Raw genomic sequence first — 14,465 nt, forward strand, 5'->3', positions numbered from 1 at the left:
CTTTTTGTCGTAATAAGAGACGTGTGCATCTCTTTCAGGTGGAGAGTTGAGATTCGGAAAAATGAACGATCCGGCGCCAAAAAAGGGGAATTCGGAGGACACGGGCGCCCTTACATAAGAGGCGAATGTAATCTGGCACTGGAGTTATAGTCGCTGATTATGCAAGCAGAACTGCGCTGATTGATGACTCGCCTGAAATTCAATTATGGCTCTAAACAGTTTTATCTTTGAATGAGATTTTTTTTTTTTTAAATATCATGTTAATTAAAGAGACAGAGTGCTACACTTCCAGCATTTGTTTTCAAAGCGACGACAAGTGGCGTTTATTTTTTCTTTAATATTTTTTTTTTTGTAACGCTATATACCAAGGAAAGTATATATGAGTACATTCCGTCATGATAGAGGATGTTTGTACGCACCGATTTTTCTAGAAAATTTGTCGGCAAAAGTTTTGTTCCGGTTATCGTATATTATCTCGGTTATATCGCACACCATGTTGGTGACTCAGGCCTTGTTCACACTGCAGGTCTACTCGGTGGCCTAGTGCAGTGTTTTTCAACCACTGTGCCGCGGCACACTAGTGTGCCGTGGGAGATTATCTAAATTCACCTATTTGGGTGAAAAAAGTATTTTTTGCAAACCAGTAATTATAGTCTGCAAATGATGTGTTGTTGTTGAGTGACGGTGCTGTCTAGAGATCGGCAGAGTAACCGTGTAATACCATATCAGTAGGTGGCAGCCGGTTGCTAATTGCTTTGTAGATGTCGGAAACAGCGGGAGGCAGTTTGAAGGTAAAAAGGTGTCTAATGCTTAAACCAAAAATAAACAAAAGGTGAGTGCCCCTAAGAAAAGGCATTGAAGCTTAGGGAAGGCTATGCAGAACGAAACTAAAACTGAACTGGCTACAAAGTAAACAAAAACAGAATGCTGGACGACAGCAAAGACTTACTGCGGAGCAAAGACGGCGTCCACAATGTACAGCCGAACATGACATGACAATCAACAATGTCCCCACAAAGAAGGATAAAAACAACTGTTCTTGATTGCTAAAACAAAGTAGATGCGGGAAATATCGCTCAAAGGAAGACATGAAACTGCTACAGGAAAATACAAAAAAAAAGAAGAGGAAAAGCCACCAAAGTAGGAGCGCACGACAAGAACTAAAACACTACACACAGGAAAACAGCAAAAAAGTCCAAATAAGTCAGGGCGTGATGTGACAGGTGGTGACAGTACACCTACTTTGAGACAAGAGCTATAGTGATGCATGCTTGGTTATGGTTTAAAGTCATACCCAACAATTGCGACGACGACTTTTTACTGTCAACCGAGTTTCGTTTTTTAAGGAAGGTTGAAAAACACTGGCCTAGTGGTTAGAGTGTCCGCCCTGAGATCGGCAGATCGTGAGTTCAAACCCCGGCTGAGTCATACCAAAGACTATAAAAATGGGACCCATTACCTACCTACAAACCCCGTTTCCATATGAGTTGGGAAATTGTGTTAGATGTAAATATAAACGGAATACAATGATTTGCAAATCATTTTCAACCCATATTCAGTTGACAACATATTTGATGTTTAAACTTATAAACTTTTTTTTTTTTTTGCAAATAATCATTAACTTTAGAATTTGATGCCAGCCACACGTGACAAAGAAGTTGGGAAAGGTGGCAATAAATACTGATAAAGTTGAGGAATGCTCATCAAACACTTATTTGGAACATCCCACAGGTGAACAGGCAAATTGGGAACAGGTGGGTGCCATGATTGGGTATAAACGTAGATTCCATGAAGTGCTCAGTCATTCACAAACAAGGATGGGGCGAGAGTCACTACTTTGTCAACAAATGCGTGAGCAAATTGTTGAACAGTTTAAGAAAAACCTTTCTCAAACAGCTATTGCAATGAATTTAGGGATTTCACCATCTACTGTCCGTAATATCATCAAAGGGTTCAGAGAATCTGGAGAAATCACTGCACGTAAGCAGCTAAGCCCGTGACCTTCGATCCTTCAGGCTGTACTGCATCAACAAGCGACATCAGTGTGTAAAGGATATCACCACATGGGCTCAGGAACACTTCAGAAACCCACTGTCAGTAAGTACAGTTGGTCGCTACATCTGTAAGTGCAAGTTAAAACTCTCCTATGAAAGGCGAAAACCGTTTATCAACAACACCCAGATACGCCGTCGGCTTTGCTGGGCCTGAGCTCATCTAAAATGGACTGATACAAAGTGGAAAAGTGTTCTGTGGTCTGACGAGTCCACATTTCAAATTGTTTTTGGAAACTGTGGACGTCGTGTCCTCCCGACCAAAGAGGAAAAGAACCATCCGGATTGTTATAGGTGCAAAGTTGAAAAGCCAGCATCTGTGATGGTATGGGGGTGTATTAGTGCCCAAGACATGGGTAACTTACACATCTGTGAAGGCACCATTAATGCTGAAAGTTACATACAGGTTTTGGAGCAATATATGTTGCCATCTAAGCAACGTTACCATGGACGCCCCTGCTTATTTCAGCAAGACAATGCCAAGCCACGTGTTACATCAACGTGGATTCATAGTAAAAGAGTGCGGGTACTAGGCTGGCCTGCCTGTAGTCCAGACCTTTCTTCCATTGAAAATGTGTGGCGCATTATGAAGCCTAAAATACCACAACGGAGACCTCCGGACTGTTGAACAACTTAAGCTGTACATCAAGCAAGAATGGGAAAGAATTCCAACTGAGAAGCTTAAAAAATGTGTCTCCTCAGTTCCCAAATGTTTACTGAGTGTTGTTAAAAGGAAAGGCCATGTAACACAGTGGTGAACATGCCCCTTCCCAACTACTTTGACACGTGTTGCAGCCATGAAATTCTAAGTTAATTATTATTTGCAAAAAAAAAATAAAGTTTATGAGTTTGAACATCAAATATGTTGTCTTTGTAGTGCATTCAATTGAATATGGGTTGAAAAGGATTTGCAAATCATTGTATTCCGTTTATATTTACATCTAACACAATTTCCCAACTCATATGGAAACGGGGTTTGTACTTGGCACTCAGCATCAAGGGTTGGAATTGGGGGTTGAATCACCAAAAATGATTCCCGGGCGTGGCCACCGCTGCTGCCCACTGCTCCCCTCACCTCCCAGGGGGTGATCAAGGGTGATGGGTCAAATGCAGAGAATAATTTCGCCACACCTAGTGTGTGTGTGACAATCATTGGTACTTTAACTTTTTTAACTTTAGGTCAATTCCGATTTGTTTGCTCATATGTGACTTGTATCAGATTTTTTCATGTAAATGGGAACGGTGCAATTCCGATTATTTGCAAATCCGACACAAGCCTCTTTCGTATGTGTATACAAATTAGGGTTGTACAGTATTGTACGGCGATACTAATGAATCATATTCGCCTCTGAAAAGTACCGGTCCAGTACATCCATATCCACTGTAATGATACCAAGTATAGTAGCGTATCTAGTCGATACTACTATGATTACGTCAATATTATTTGGCATCACATCTTCTTTTTTTTAGATTTATATTATGTTTATAAACTCAGGAAATATGTCCCTGGACACATGAGGACTTTGAATATGATCAATGTATGATCCTGTAACTACTTGGTATCGGATTGATACCCACATTTTGTGGTAAAATCCAAAACTAATGTAAAGTATCAAACAACAGATGAATAAGTGATTATTACATTTTAACAGAAGTGTAGATAGAACATGTTAAAAGAGAAAGTAAGCAGATATTAACAGAAACTGAACAAGTAGATTATTAATTAATTTTCTACCACTTGTCCTTAATAATTTTGACAAAATAATAGAATAGAAAATTATACAATATGTTACTGCATAAGTCAGCAGACTAATTAGGAGCCTTTGTTTGCTTACTTACTACTAAAAGACAAGTTGACTAATATGTTCACTATTTTATTTAAGGACAAACATGCAATAAGAAACATATGTTTAATGTACCGTAAGATATTTTGTTAAAATAAAGCCAATAATGCAATTTTTTGTGGTCCCCCTTATTTAGAAAAGTACAGAAAAGTACCGAAAAGTATCGAAAAGTATCGAAAAGTATCAAAAAGTATTGAAATCATTTTGGTACCGGTATCAAAATATTGTTATCGGGACAACACTAATACAAATTTGATATGAGACTGCAGTTTCAACGATCAGGTCGCGTTCATCCGACCAATAAGTAATTTAAAAAGTGGTAAGTGTCTCAATTCTTCGCCAAGATAAATGATTGCAATATGAAAGAAAACAGGCGAAAATAATATGTTTTAAGCACTCACTATGTTCTCCTGAAGTGTACTAATTAACTCATATTATGTTCTACATACGGTGAACATTTATATTCCACTTGGAGAAAGCGAACCACCAGGTTTAAGTAAATAATGGTTGAGCCCATAATAAATTAAGGAGCCTTAGTTGGACATTCGCGTGTGGACTGGGTTAACTCTCTCACAAGAAGAGGCAATACATTCAGACTTCGGAATGCAAAAGTGATAGCGCTATCCTGGAGGAGAGACTTCATGTTTATCCTAAACGCCAACCTACAAGTTATGGTTTACATCGGTTGTCTTACCAGTCACTTACACACGAACATCTCCTTCCACGGTCAGGTTGTACTCTCCTGAATTAACACACACCCAGACAGAGAAAGAAGGAGTAAACAACTGTGGTTCGGCTCCTCCAAATTAGGAGTGCCTCATTTTTTACTTTACCTCCTCCAGGTACTGCAGACCTATATAATGACGCTCGCTTGTAATGAAGCAACTTTTTGTTTAGCAAAGCGTCTCCGACGTTTCTTTTGATTGATAATTGGACTTCAATAATAGAATAGGAACACTGCTAATTTCCTGGGGAAGCAAGCTAGCGCGCTGATCGCTAGCTAGTAATGTACGGTGCTAACTCTAGCAGCTCGGACTGATTGCTAGCTTTAGAAGCGATCACTTTTAATCACGAGCTAACAATTAGGGCCCATAATGCTCGCTAGCTTGCAGCTGGCGCGCTAATCGCTATATAGTTTAACTGCTAAGTGTATGAATACGAGACACATTAACGTCTTTCCCTTTTACAAACAACATACTATAATAGGAATTTGTATAAACACATTTCTGTCAGAGCAATTCAGTTATTCAAATGTGCACATTCAACAACAGGCTGTGCTTTCCTAAAACCGAGTGGTAACGATGAAGATATTTTTTTCACTTTAATATTTATTTAAATAAAGCAATCTACTTTACAAATAAAGTTGGTCTGGTGTACCAAACGGCATAAACAAAAGAAACACAGTACATCAACAACGTATATTTCAAAACAATGATTATGACTATGGATGTCCGATAATGGCTTTTTGCTGATATCCGATATTCTGATATTGTCCAACTCTTTAATTACCGATACCGATATCAACCGTTACCGATATCAACCGATATATGCAGGCGTACATTATTATGCCTAATTTGGACAACCAGGTATGGTGAAGATAAGGTACGTTTTAAAAATAATAATAAAATAAGATAAATAAATTAAAAACATTTTCTTGAATATAAAATAAAGTAAAACAATATAAAAACAGTTACATAGAAACTAGTAATTAATGAAAATTATTCAAATGAACTGTTAAAGGTTCGTACTATTAGTGGACCAGCAGTCGAGGAATTAACACATTATTATGCCTAATTTGGACAACCAGGTATGGTGAAAATAAGGTACTTTTAAAATAAATTCATAAAATAAGATAAATAAATTAAAAAACATTTTCTTGAATAAAAAAGAAAGTAAAACAATATAAAAACAGTTACATAGAAACTAGTAATTAATGGAAATTATTAAAATTAACTGTTAAAGGTTCGTACTATTAGTGGACCAGCAGTCGAGGAATTAACACATTATTATGCCTAATTTGGACAACCAGGTATGGTGAAGATAAGGTACTTTGAAAAAAAAAAATCATAAAATAAGATAAATAAATTAAAAACATTTTCTTGAATAAAAAAGAAAGTAAAACAATATAAAAACAGTTACATAGAAACTAGTAATTAATGAAAATTAGTAAAATGAACTGTTACTATTAGTGGACCAGCAGCACGCACAATCATGTGTGCTTACGGACTGTATCCCTTGCAGACTGTATTGATATATATTGATGTATAATGTAGGAACCAGAATATTAATAGCAGAAAGAAACAACCCTTTTGTGTGAATGAGTGTGAATGAGTGTAAATGGGGGAGGAAGGTTTTTTGGGTTGGTGCACTAATTGTAAGTGTATCTTGTGTTTTTTATGTTGATTTAATTAAAAAAAAAAAAAAAAAAACCCGATACCGATAATTTCCGATATTACATTTTAACGCATTTATCTCTAATTATGACATTTTAGAATATGCTCTATCCATCCATTTTCTACCGCTTGTCCCTATCGGGGTGGCGGGGGCTGCTGGAGCCTATCTCAGCTGCTCTATATATTTTCAAAATGTGGCCAGAAGAAAAATATATTAGTTGGTATAGTAGTAATATATGGAGTAATATTGTATATAGTAGTTGCCAGACTTGCAAGATCATTACTATTCAGACAAAAAAAAATCAAGATATTAAAACCTAACAATAAAGGTGAATATGAAGATCAATACACGGGTGTGTCGACATACAACATGAAACAACCCCACATGACATCACATTAACTAAAAAGGAAGCAGACTATTTTGCTTTTATCATTAAAAAAAACACTCTAAAACCTTCATACAAATAAAACGGCAGACGATTAACATATTTAAACACTACAATAACAACAATGTGGCTCTTAAGAACCCAAAATAATATTCAATGTTTTTTCTGCCAAGGAAAGTATATTTTCAGTATTTATTTTTATTTTTATTGTATCTGACTTTATGTCTTGTTTATAGAGGATAACGCTTGTTTAAAATGTGTGTATAAGTACTTTCTGAGCACATACAATAATGATATTGTTAGAACGTGGACTTTGGCGTGGTTTGTTTTCCCATGGTGCAAAGGAAAGTTGGCGTGAATGTAAGTACATGTTTAATTTTACACTAACAAAAAGAACAAACGAAAAGCGCGCACAAGGCGGAAGTACAAAAACTTGGCTAATGAAACAAAAACTTGCATAAAGGCAAAAACGCGAAACATGAAATATACAACACTTACTGTGGCATGAAAAACGTGCATGGGACAATGGCTTGGCATGACAGGTAGCAGAGGTAGAAAGGATAGATGGGTATGATAATGTCACCAGGACGAACAACAGAAACAGACCGGCTTAAATAGCAGTGACATGATCAATCAGTGAAAACAGGTGCGTGACTCAAAACGTGAAATAGGTGCGTGACATGACAGGTGAAAACTAAAGGGTTGCTATGGTGACAAACAAACAAAAGCGCACAAAGAGTCCAAAAACAAAACCGAACATGACTAAAACAAAACATGATCACACAGACATGACAGATATCTGTTATAATTTTGGTCACAATAATCGTTATATGAAATTTTCATATACTTACATCCCTAATTCCTAATCCATTTTTTTTTTGTGAAGCCAGGAACACAATAGTGGTGTGTGTAATCATTTTGAATCCACTGTGAAAAAAATTATATTTGATAGCTTGTAACAAAATTAAATGTTTCTTCCCTTACACAGGAAAGTAATTGAAACCAAATCAAGAGCGCCTCTGCTAGTTGCAGTCATGTAATGCAGGGGTTTTTAAACTTTTTGACGCCGGGGCCCAACTTTTCCACTACAGATAGACCCGAGGCCCACTGAAATATTAACACTGAATTAGTGACCTTACTCTTGATTTAAATGGTATTCAGTAATTATGTCTAACTTACTCAATGTTTGCGACCTTGTCAAATGATATGAAAGCATGTGTTAAAAAAGATTCTTATTTAGTTGACAAATAAACATTAGGCTTAGGTCAGGCTGATTAGAAAAATAAGTATTAACCAAATATACTGCATAAGAAGGGATTCATAAATACAGTCGTGGTCAAAATTTTACATACACTTGTAAAGAACATAATGTCATGGCTGTCTTGAGTTTCCAATAATTTCTACAAATCTTATTTTTTTGTGATAGAGTGATTGGAGCACATACTTGTTGGTCACAAAAAACATTCATGAAGTTTGGTTCTTTTATGAATTTATTATGGGTCTACTGAAAATGTGACCAAATCTGCTGGGTCAAAAGTATACATACAGCAATGTTAATATTTGGTTACATGTCCCTTGGCAAGTTTCACTGCAATAAGGCGCTTTTGGTAGCCATCCACAAGCTTCTGGTTGAGTTTTTGACCACTCCTCTTGACAAAATTGGTGCAGTTCAGCTAAATGTGTTGGTTTTCTGACATGGACTTGTTTCTTCAGCATTGTCCACACGTTTAAGTCAGGACTTTGGGAAGGCCATTCTAAAACCTTCATTCTAGCCTGATTTAGCCATTCCTTTACCTCTTTTGACATTTGTTTGAGGTCATTGTCCTGTTGGAAGACCCAACTGCACCCAAGACCCAACCTCCGGGCTGATGATTTTAGGTTGTCCTGAAGAATTTGGAGGTAATCCTCCTTTTTCATTGTCCCATTTACTCTCTGTAAAGCACCAGTTCCATTGGCAGCAAAACAGACCCAGAGCATAATACTACCACCACCATGCTTGACGGTAGGCATGGTGTTCCTGGGATTAAAGGCCTCACCTTTTCTTTTCCAAACTTATTGCTGGGTATTGTGGCCAAACAGCTCAATTTTTGTTTCATTTGACCACAGAACTTTCCTCCAGAAGGTCTTATCTTTCTCCATGTGATGTCAGATAAAACAAAAATTGAGCTGTGGGTGTTCCAACAGGACAATGACCCCAAACACATGGCAAAAGTAGTAAAGGAATGGCTAAATCAGGCTAGAATGAAGGTTTAAGAATGGCCTTCCCAAATTCCTGACTTAAACGTGTGGACAATGCTGAAGAAACAAGTCCATGTCAGAAAACCAACACATTTAGCTGAACTGCACCAATTTTGTCAAAAGGAGTGGTCAAATCATCAACCAGACGCTTACCAGAAGCTTGTGGATGGCTACCAAAAGCGCCTTATTGCAGTGAAACTTGCCAAGGGACATGTAACCAAGTATTAACATTGCTGTATGTATACTTTTGACCCAGCAGATTTGGTCACATTTTCAGTAGACCCATAATAAATTCATAAAAGAACCAAACTTTATGAATGTTTTTGTGACAAACAAGTATGTGCTCCAATCACTCTGTCACAAAAAAAAAGAGTTGTAGAAAGTATTGGAAACTCAAGACAGCCATGACATTATGTTCTTTACAAGTGTATGTAAACTTTTGACCTTGACTATGTATATATATATATATATGTATATATATATATATTTGACCACGACTGTAACTGACAAAAAAATAAACTTACATACAATTATGTTGCGCTAAAATAAATGAACTAAATTAATAACAAATGTTTCGTAACTAAACTGTCAATACAATTAAAGTGCAAATAAAAATACAGATTCACCACTTTAGTCATATGTTTTGCTCCAGACTTCTTGTTTGTTTGATATTGTCATTACTGACACAAGAGGTGGAAAAGTGTACCACTCCGGTCCACAGCTGAGAAACAGATATTTTTTTGGCTGCCCTCTAGGGGGCGCTCGCGGCCCAACAATGGGCCCTATTGTTAAGAAACACTGACATTAATGCATTAAATTTTGCCACAGTTGCTTCAAGTCATGATTAATCAATGAAATGCACACAATGGGAACAATACTGAACGATCAAATATTTTGTCCTCAATCATATTAAAATAATAATGTTCCTTTTTTTTTTTACCATTGTGCCATCTATTGGATCTGCTGGGGCATCGTCCCACTTGCCCCTAATACAAGATCACCATTGGCCATAATATATTTGGTAACACTTTAGTATGGGGAACATGGTCACCATTAATTAGTTGCTTATTAACATGCAAATTAGTAACATATTGGCTCTTAATTAAAAGCACTTATTAAGGGTTAGGTGTTAGGGATTAGGGTTAGGGGTTTGGTTTAGGGTTAGGGTCTAAGTCAGGGGTAGGGAACCTATGGCTCTAGAGCCAGATGTGGCTCTTTTGATGACTGCATCTGGCTCTCAGATAAATCTTAGCTGACATTACTTAACAGGATAAGTAATGAATAATTCCGCTGGTAATCACAGTGTTAAAAATAATGTTAAAAATATAAAACGTTCTCATGGATTTTAATCCATTCATCCATTTTCTACCGCACCTGTTCAAGAAGTCGCATTATTGGTAAGAAGTATTATATTTAATATTGGTTAGCTTCAGAATAACAATGTTATTAAAAAGAATAAGAGACTTATTGTACTCTAAAAATGTTGGCATTACTTAAAAATGCATGCATTTCGTTGTATTCAGTGTTAAAGGGGAACATTATCACCAGACCTATGTAAGCGTCAATATATACCTTGATGTTGCAGAAAAAAGACCATATATTTTTTTAACCGATTTTCGAACTCTAAATGGGTGAATTTTGGCGAATTAAACGCCTTTCTATTATTCGCTCTCGGAGCGATGACGTCACAACGTGACGTCACATCGGGAAGCAATCCGCCATTTTCTCAAACACATAAACACCGAGTCAAATCAGCTCTGTTATTTTCCGTTTTTTCGACTGTTTTCCGTACCTTGGAGACATCATGCCTCGTCGGTGTGTTGTCGGAGGGTGTAACAACACGAACAGGGACGGATTCAAGTTGCACCAGTGGCCCAAAGATGCGAAAGTGGCAAGAAATTGGACGTTTGTTCCGCACACTTTACCGACGAAAGCTATGCTACGACAGAGATGGCAAGAATGTGTGGATATCCTGCGACACTCAAAGCAGATGCATTTCCAACGATAAAGTCAAAGAAATCTGCGAGCGGATGAGGGTATGTCTACAGAATATATTAATTGATGAAAACTGGGCTGTCTGCACTCTCAAAGTGCATGTTGTTGCCAATGTATTTCATATGCTGTAAACTTAGTTCATAGTTGTTAGTTTCCTTTAATGCTAAACAAACACATACCAATCGTTGGTTAGAAGGCGATCGCCAAATTCATTCATTTTTATTTTTTATTTATTTTTTTGTCCTGTCCAGCTTCTCAGGCAAATCATATAGTTGATGTAGATGCCCATATCGGCTGTTCAGATTTACCTTACAAAAGAGATTTTTTTTTTATTCCTCCACAACCTGTAGAAAGGGTGGTCCCCACAAGTGATGATCAAAAACTTGGTCCCCATTCCAAATGATAACCAGAATGTGTGTGTGTGTATGTGTGTGTGTAAAATATTCAGCTGTACTCACTGGCATTGTCTGACTTCCGTGGAGGGCACCGATTGCAGACTGAGCCTCGGTATGTGTGGAAAACTTGACAAAGGCGCAACCTGAAGGAGAATCACACACACACACACACACACACACACACACACACACACACACACACACACACACACACACACACACACACACACACACACACACACACACACACACACACACACACACACACACACACACACACACACACACACACACACACACACACACACGGTATGAATGTGCAATCAGTCAAGTGAGGCGAAAAGTCGACTGTATGTAAATAAAGGATGTGGAAGTGTAGCCGACATCACAAAAAAAATAAAATAATAAAATACAAAGACGGGGGATGTGCGGCTCACTTCACAGCGGGTGGGCAGACTATCAGGCTAAAGCTGCAGGCTGGACGACTGCATAGATGAAGCAGAAAAGTGTAGTATTTAGCAGCACACACTTGTCTGTGCATATTAAATACCAGCTAGACTGGTAGTAACGCAAAGTGCAGGATGTTCAGATCAATAAAGCAACTCTAATGTCCTTAAAGAACATTGTGGTGAAACATAACTTATTGGTGCCAATCAACGTCAATTGTTGCTCATCAATTATTCTACTTTAGAAAATCATTATAACAGCTATAGTGTTTGTCACGGACAGAAATATGCCAACAAAACATAATTGAATTATTGCAATAAATAATGCATGGTTGTAGACAACCGCAGTGTATTCCATCAGACATTTTTCTACGTACCTTTATTATATGCAAAAGTCAAACTATTACACAATAGGATCATTCTAAAGTACCGTCTGGTTGAAGTTACAACAGCGATTATTTTGAATCAAAATTACAATTTGGTACTTGTTCTGATAAAAAATAAGTACCGTATTTTTCGGAGTATAAGTCGCACCGGAGAATAAGTCGCACCTGCCGAAAATGCATAATAAAAAAGGACAAAAACAAACATAAGTCGCACTGGAGCCCGGCCAAACTATGAAAAAAACTGCGACTTATAGTCCGAAAAATACGGTATGTCACAAGTCTTTGTTATTTTAATTGGGAAGTATGATTTGGAAAAAGAATGGACAGGGAACACAATTGTGTAGCATAGGCTCCAGCACCCCCCCGCCCCCCCCCCCTACACTTGGCCTTATTAACAACAATCAGCAGCTGACCAATCAGTGGTGAGATGTGATACATGTAACGGTAAAAAGCAAGTCGTGATCATTCAAAGGAAGCAGATATTTGTGATAGAAACGATTTAAAAATGTTTTAAACATTTTTAAATCAGTAAGGTAGTGTTGTCCCGATACCAATATTTTGGTACCGGTACCAAAATGTATTTCGATACTTTTCTAAATAAAGGGGACCACACAAAATTGCATTATTGGCTTTATTTTAACAAAAAAAATAGGGTCGGCAAGTATGCAGCTGAGCCGCATCAGTGTGATCAAAGAGCCGCGGGTTGCCGACCCCTGGTTTATTAGTATCGCGGTACTATACAAATACCGGTATACCGTACAACCCTAGTGCCAGGGTTACTGTGCATTACTTCTTGTTATCCCTAAGGGGAGCCCGAGGGCAGAAAGAAGCAGCAAAATAGAGATTATGGAGTATAATACTGTTACATCTAAAGCACTGCAAAATGGTGCATTATTTAATTTGCGTATTCTTACAATGACTGATCTGCTCAACCAATCAACAACCAGTAGGTTGACTAAAATTGATGATAGAAGATTAAAATTATGACTCAAATTGAATAAAATAACATGATGTTCTGGTGTGATCCCCTTCATCAAATAAAGAGTTAATCGGCCAAGATACAGAGGACATAATATAGCACGGTACAGAGAGAAATCAAGCTTCCCTGGGCTGGCCCTGTGCACCTTCACAGCAGGGACATATGAATTGTTTTGACATCCATCTTTCCCTTCCTCCTCCTCCTCCTCCTCTCCCAAACTACTGCAGAGTCACAATGCTCTGGCTTGCAGCCCTTTTAGATATAATTCCACAACAATTTCCATAAGCGCTAGCTGGGGAATAGGCTGCAGCGACATGAAAAACAACCAGGCCCCCCCTTGCACTTTGCTATATGTCACAGGAAATTGATGTCTCCAAAAGTTTTTGGGTTGCCTCGTGCACGCCTTGAGGTAAGAATAACTTCCAGTGGCAGTGTGGTAACTTTAACTTGCTTACTGTATGAGGCGAGGTGAGTGTTGGGACAGACCGCACCATTTTGGTTGTATCATCTCGAGGGACAGTAATGCAAAAACTACTAAATATTTGCGTGTGAATGCTGAAAAGCCGAAACCGAACTTTTATTCTAAGAGTTATAACACTAGCCAGATAGTAACACAGCATCCGACTCTTAGGTGTATACCTGCAAAATGAGCAAAACAGCTAGTATACTAACATGCCAGCATTAGAATGCTCATTAGAACCTTTGTTGAGTTTATATACCGTATTTTTCGGACTATAAGTCGCAGTTTTTTTCATAGTTTGGTCGGGCTCCAGTGCGATTTATATGTTTTTTTTCCTTCTTTATTATGCATTTTCGGCAGGTGCGACTTATACTCCGGTGCGACTTATACTCCGAAAAATACGGTAAGTCATATTTTACACTTTTTCAATTGCTTTGTTAACTTGTGGACTTTATTTCGTCAAGTGTTTTTGTGTGACACAGCCACATAGACGTTAGTAGCCATTAGGTCAGGGGGCGGCAACCCAAAATGTTGAAAGAGCCATACTGGACCAAAAATACAAGAAAAAAAAAATCTGCCTCGAGCCGCAAAAATTAAAAGCTTTATATAAGTGTTATAATGAAGGTGACACATGATCTAAGTGTCTATATTAGCTATATTAGCCTAAAAGGAAAGAGCAGGCTGTCTTCTTCTAATGGATTTATCACAATCTTTGCAAGCTGGGTAACGTTTGCTGTGGTCTGGAACAACATGGCACATAAACATCTATCAGAAATGCAGTCAATATTACATACACATAATGTGTCATGAGGCATGCACATTTAAATTAAATACACAGAGGACCAATGTTCCTTTTAATTTTTCATGTGTGTGAGCAAACGCAAAAACTCCC

The 14,465-nt window shown here is 37.8% G+C and overlaps 1 protein-coding gene across 4 annotated transcripts in view; it reads right to left on the reverse strand.

Moving 5' to 3' along the window:
* The window catches only part of celf5a (cugbp, Elav-like family member 5a), a 691,759-nt gene that overhangs the window by 131,148 nt on the left and 546,146 nt on the right, over window positions 1-14,465 (reverse strand). For all 4 annotated transcript variants that reach the window (XM_061977890.1, XM_061977892.2, XM_061977891.1 and 1 more), the window contains exon 5: window positions 11,366-11,445. In XM_061977890.1, coding sequence (XP_061833874.1) covers window positions 11,366-11,445 — 80 coding nt within the window. The remainder of the gene's footprint in view (window positions 1-11,365; window positions 11,446-14,465) is intronic.

The sequence above is a fragment of the Nerophis lumbriciformis genome, linkage group LG18 (genome assembly GCF_033978685.3).
Source record: "Nerophis lumbriciformis linkage group LG18, RoL_Nlum_v2.1, whole genome shotgun sequence".
NCBI classification, from domain to species: Eukaryota; Metazoa; Chordata; class Actinopteri; order Syngnathiformes; family Syngnathidae; genus Nerophis; species Nerophis lumbriciformis.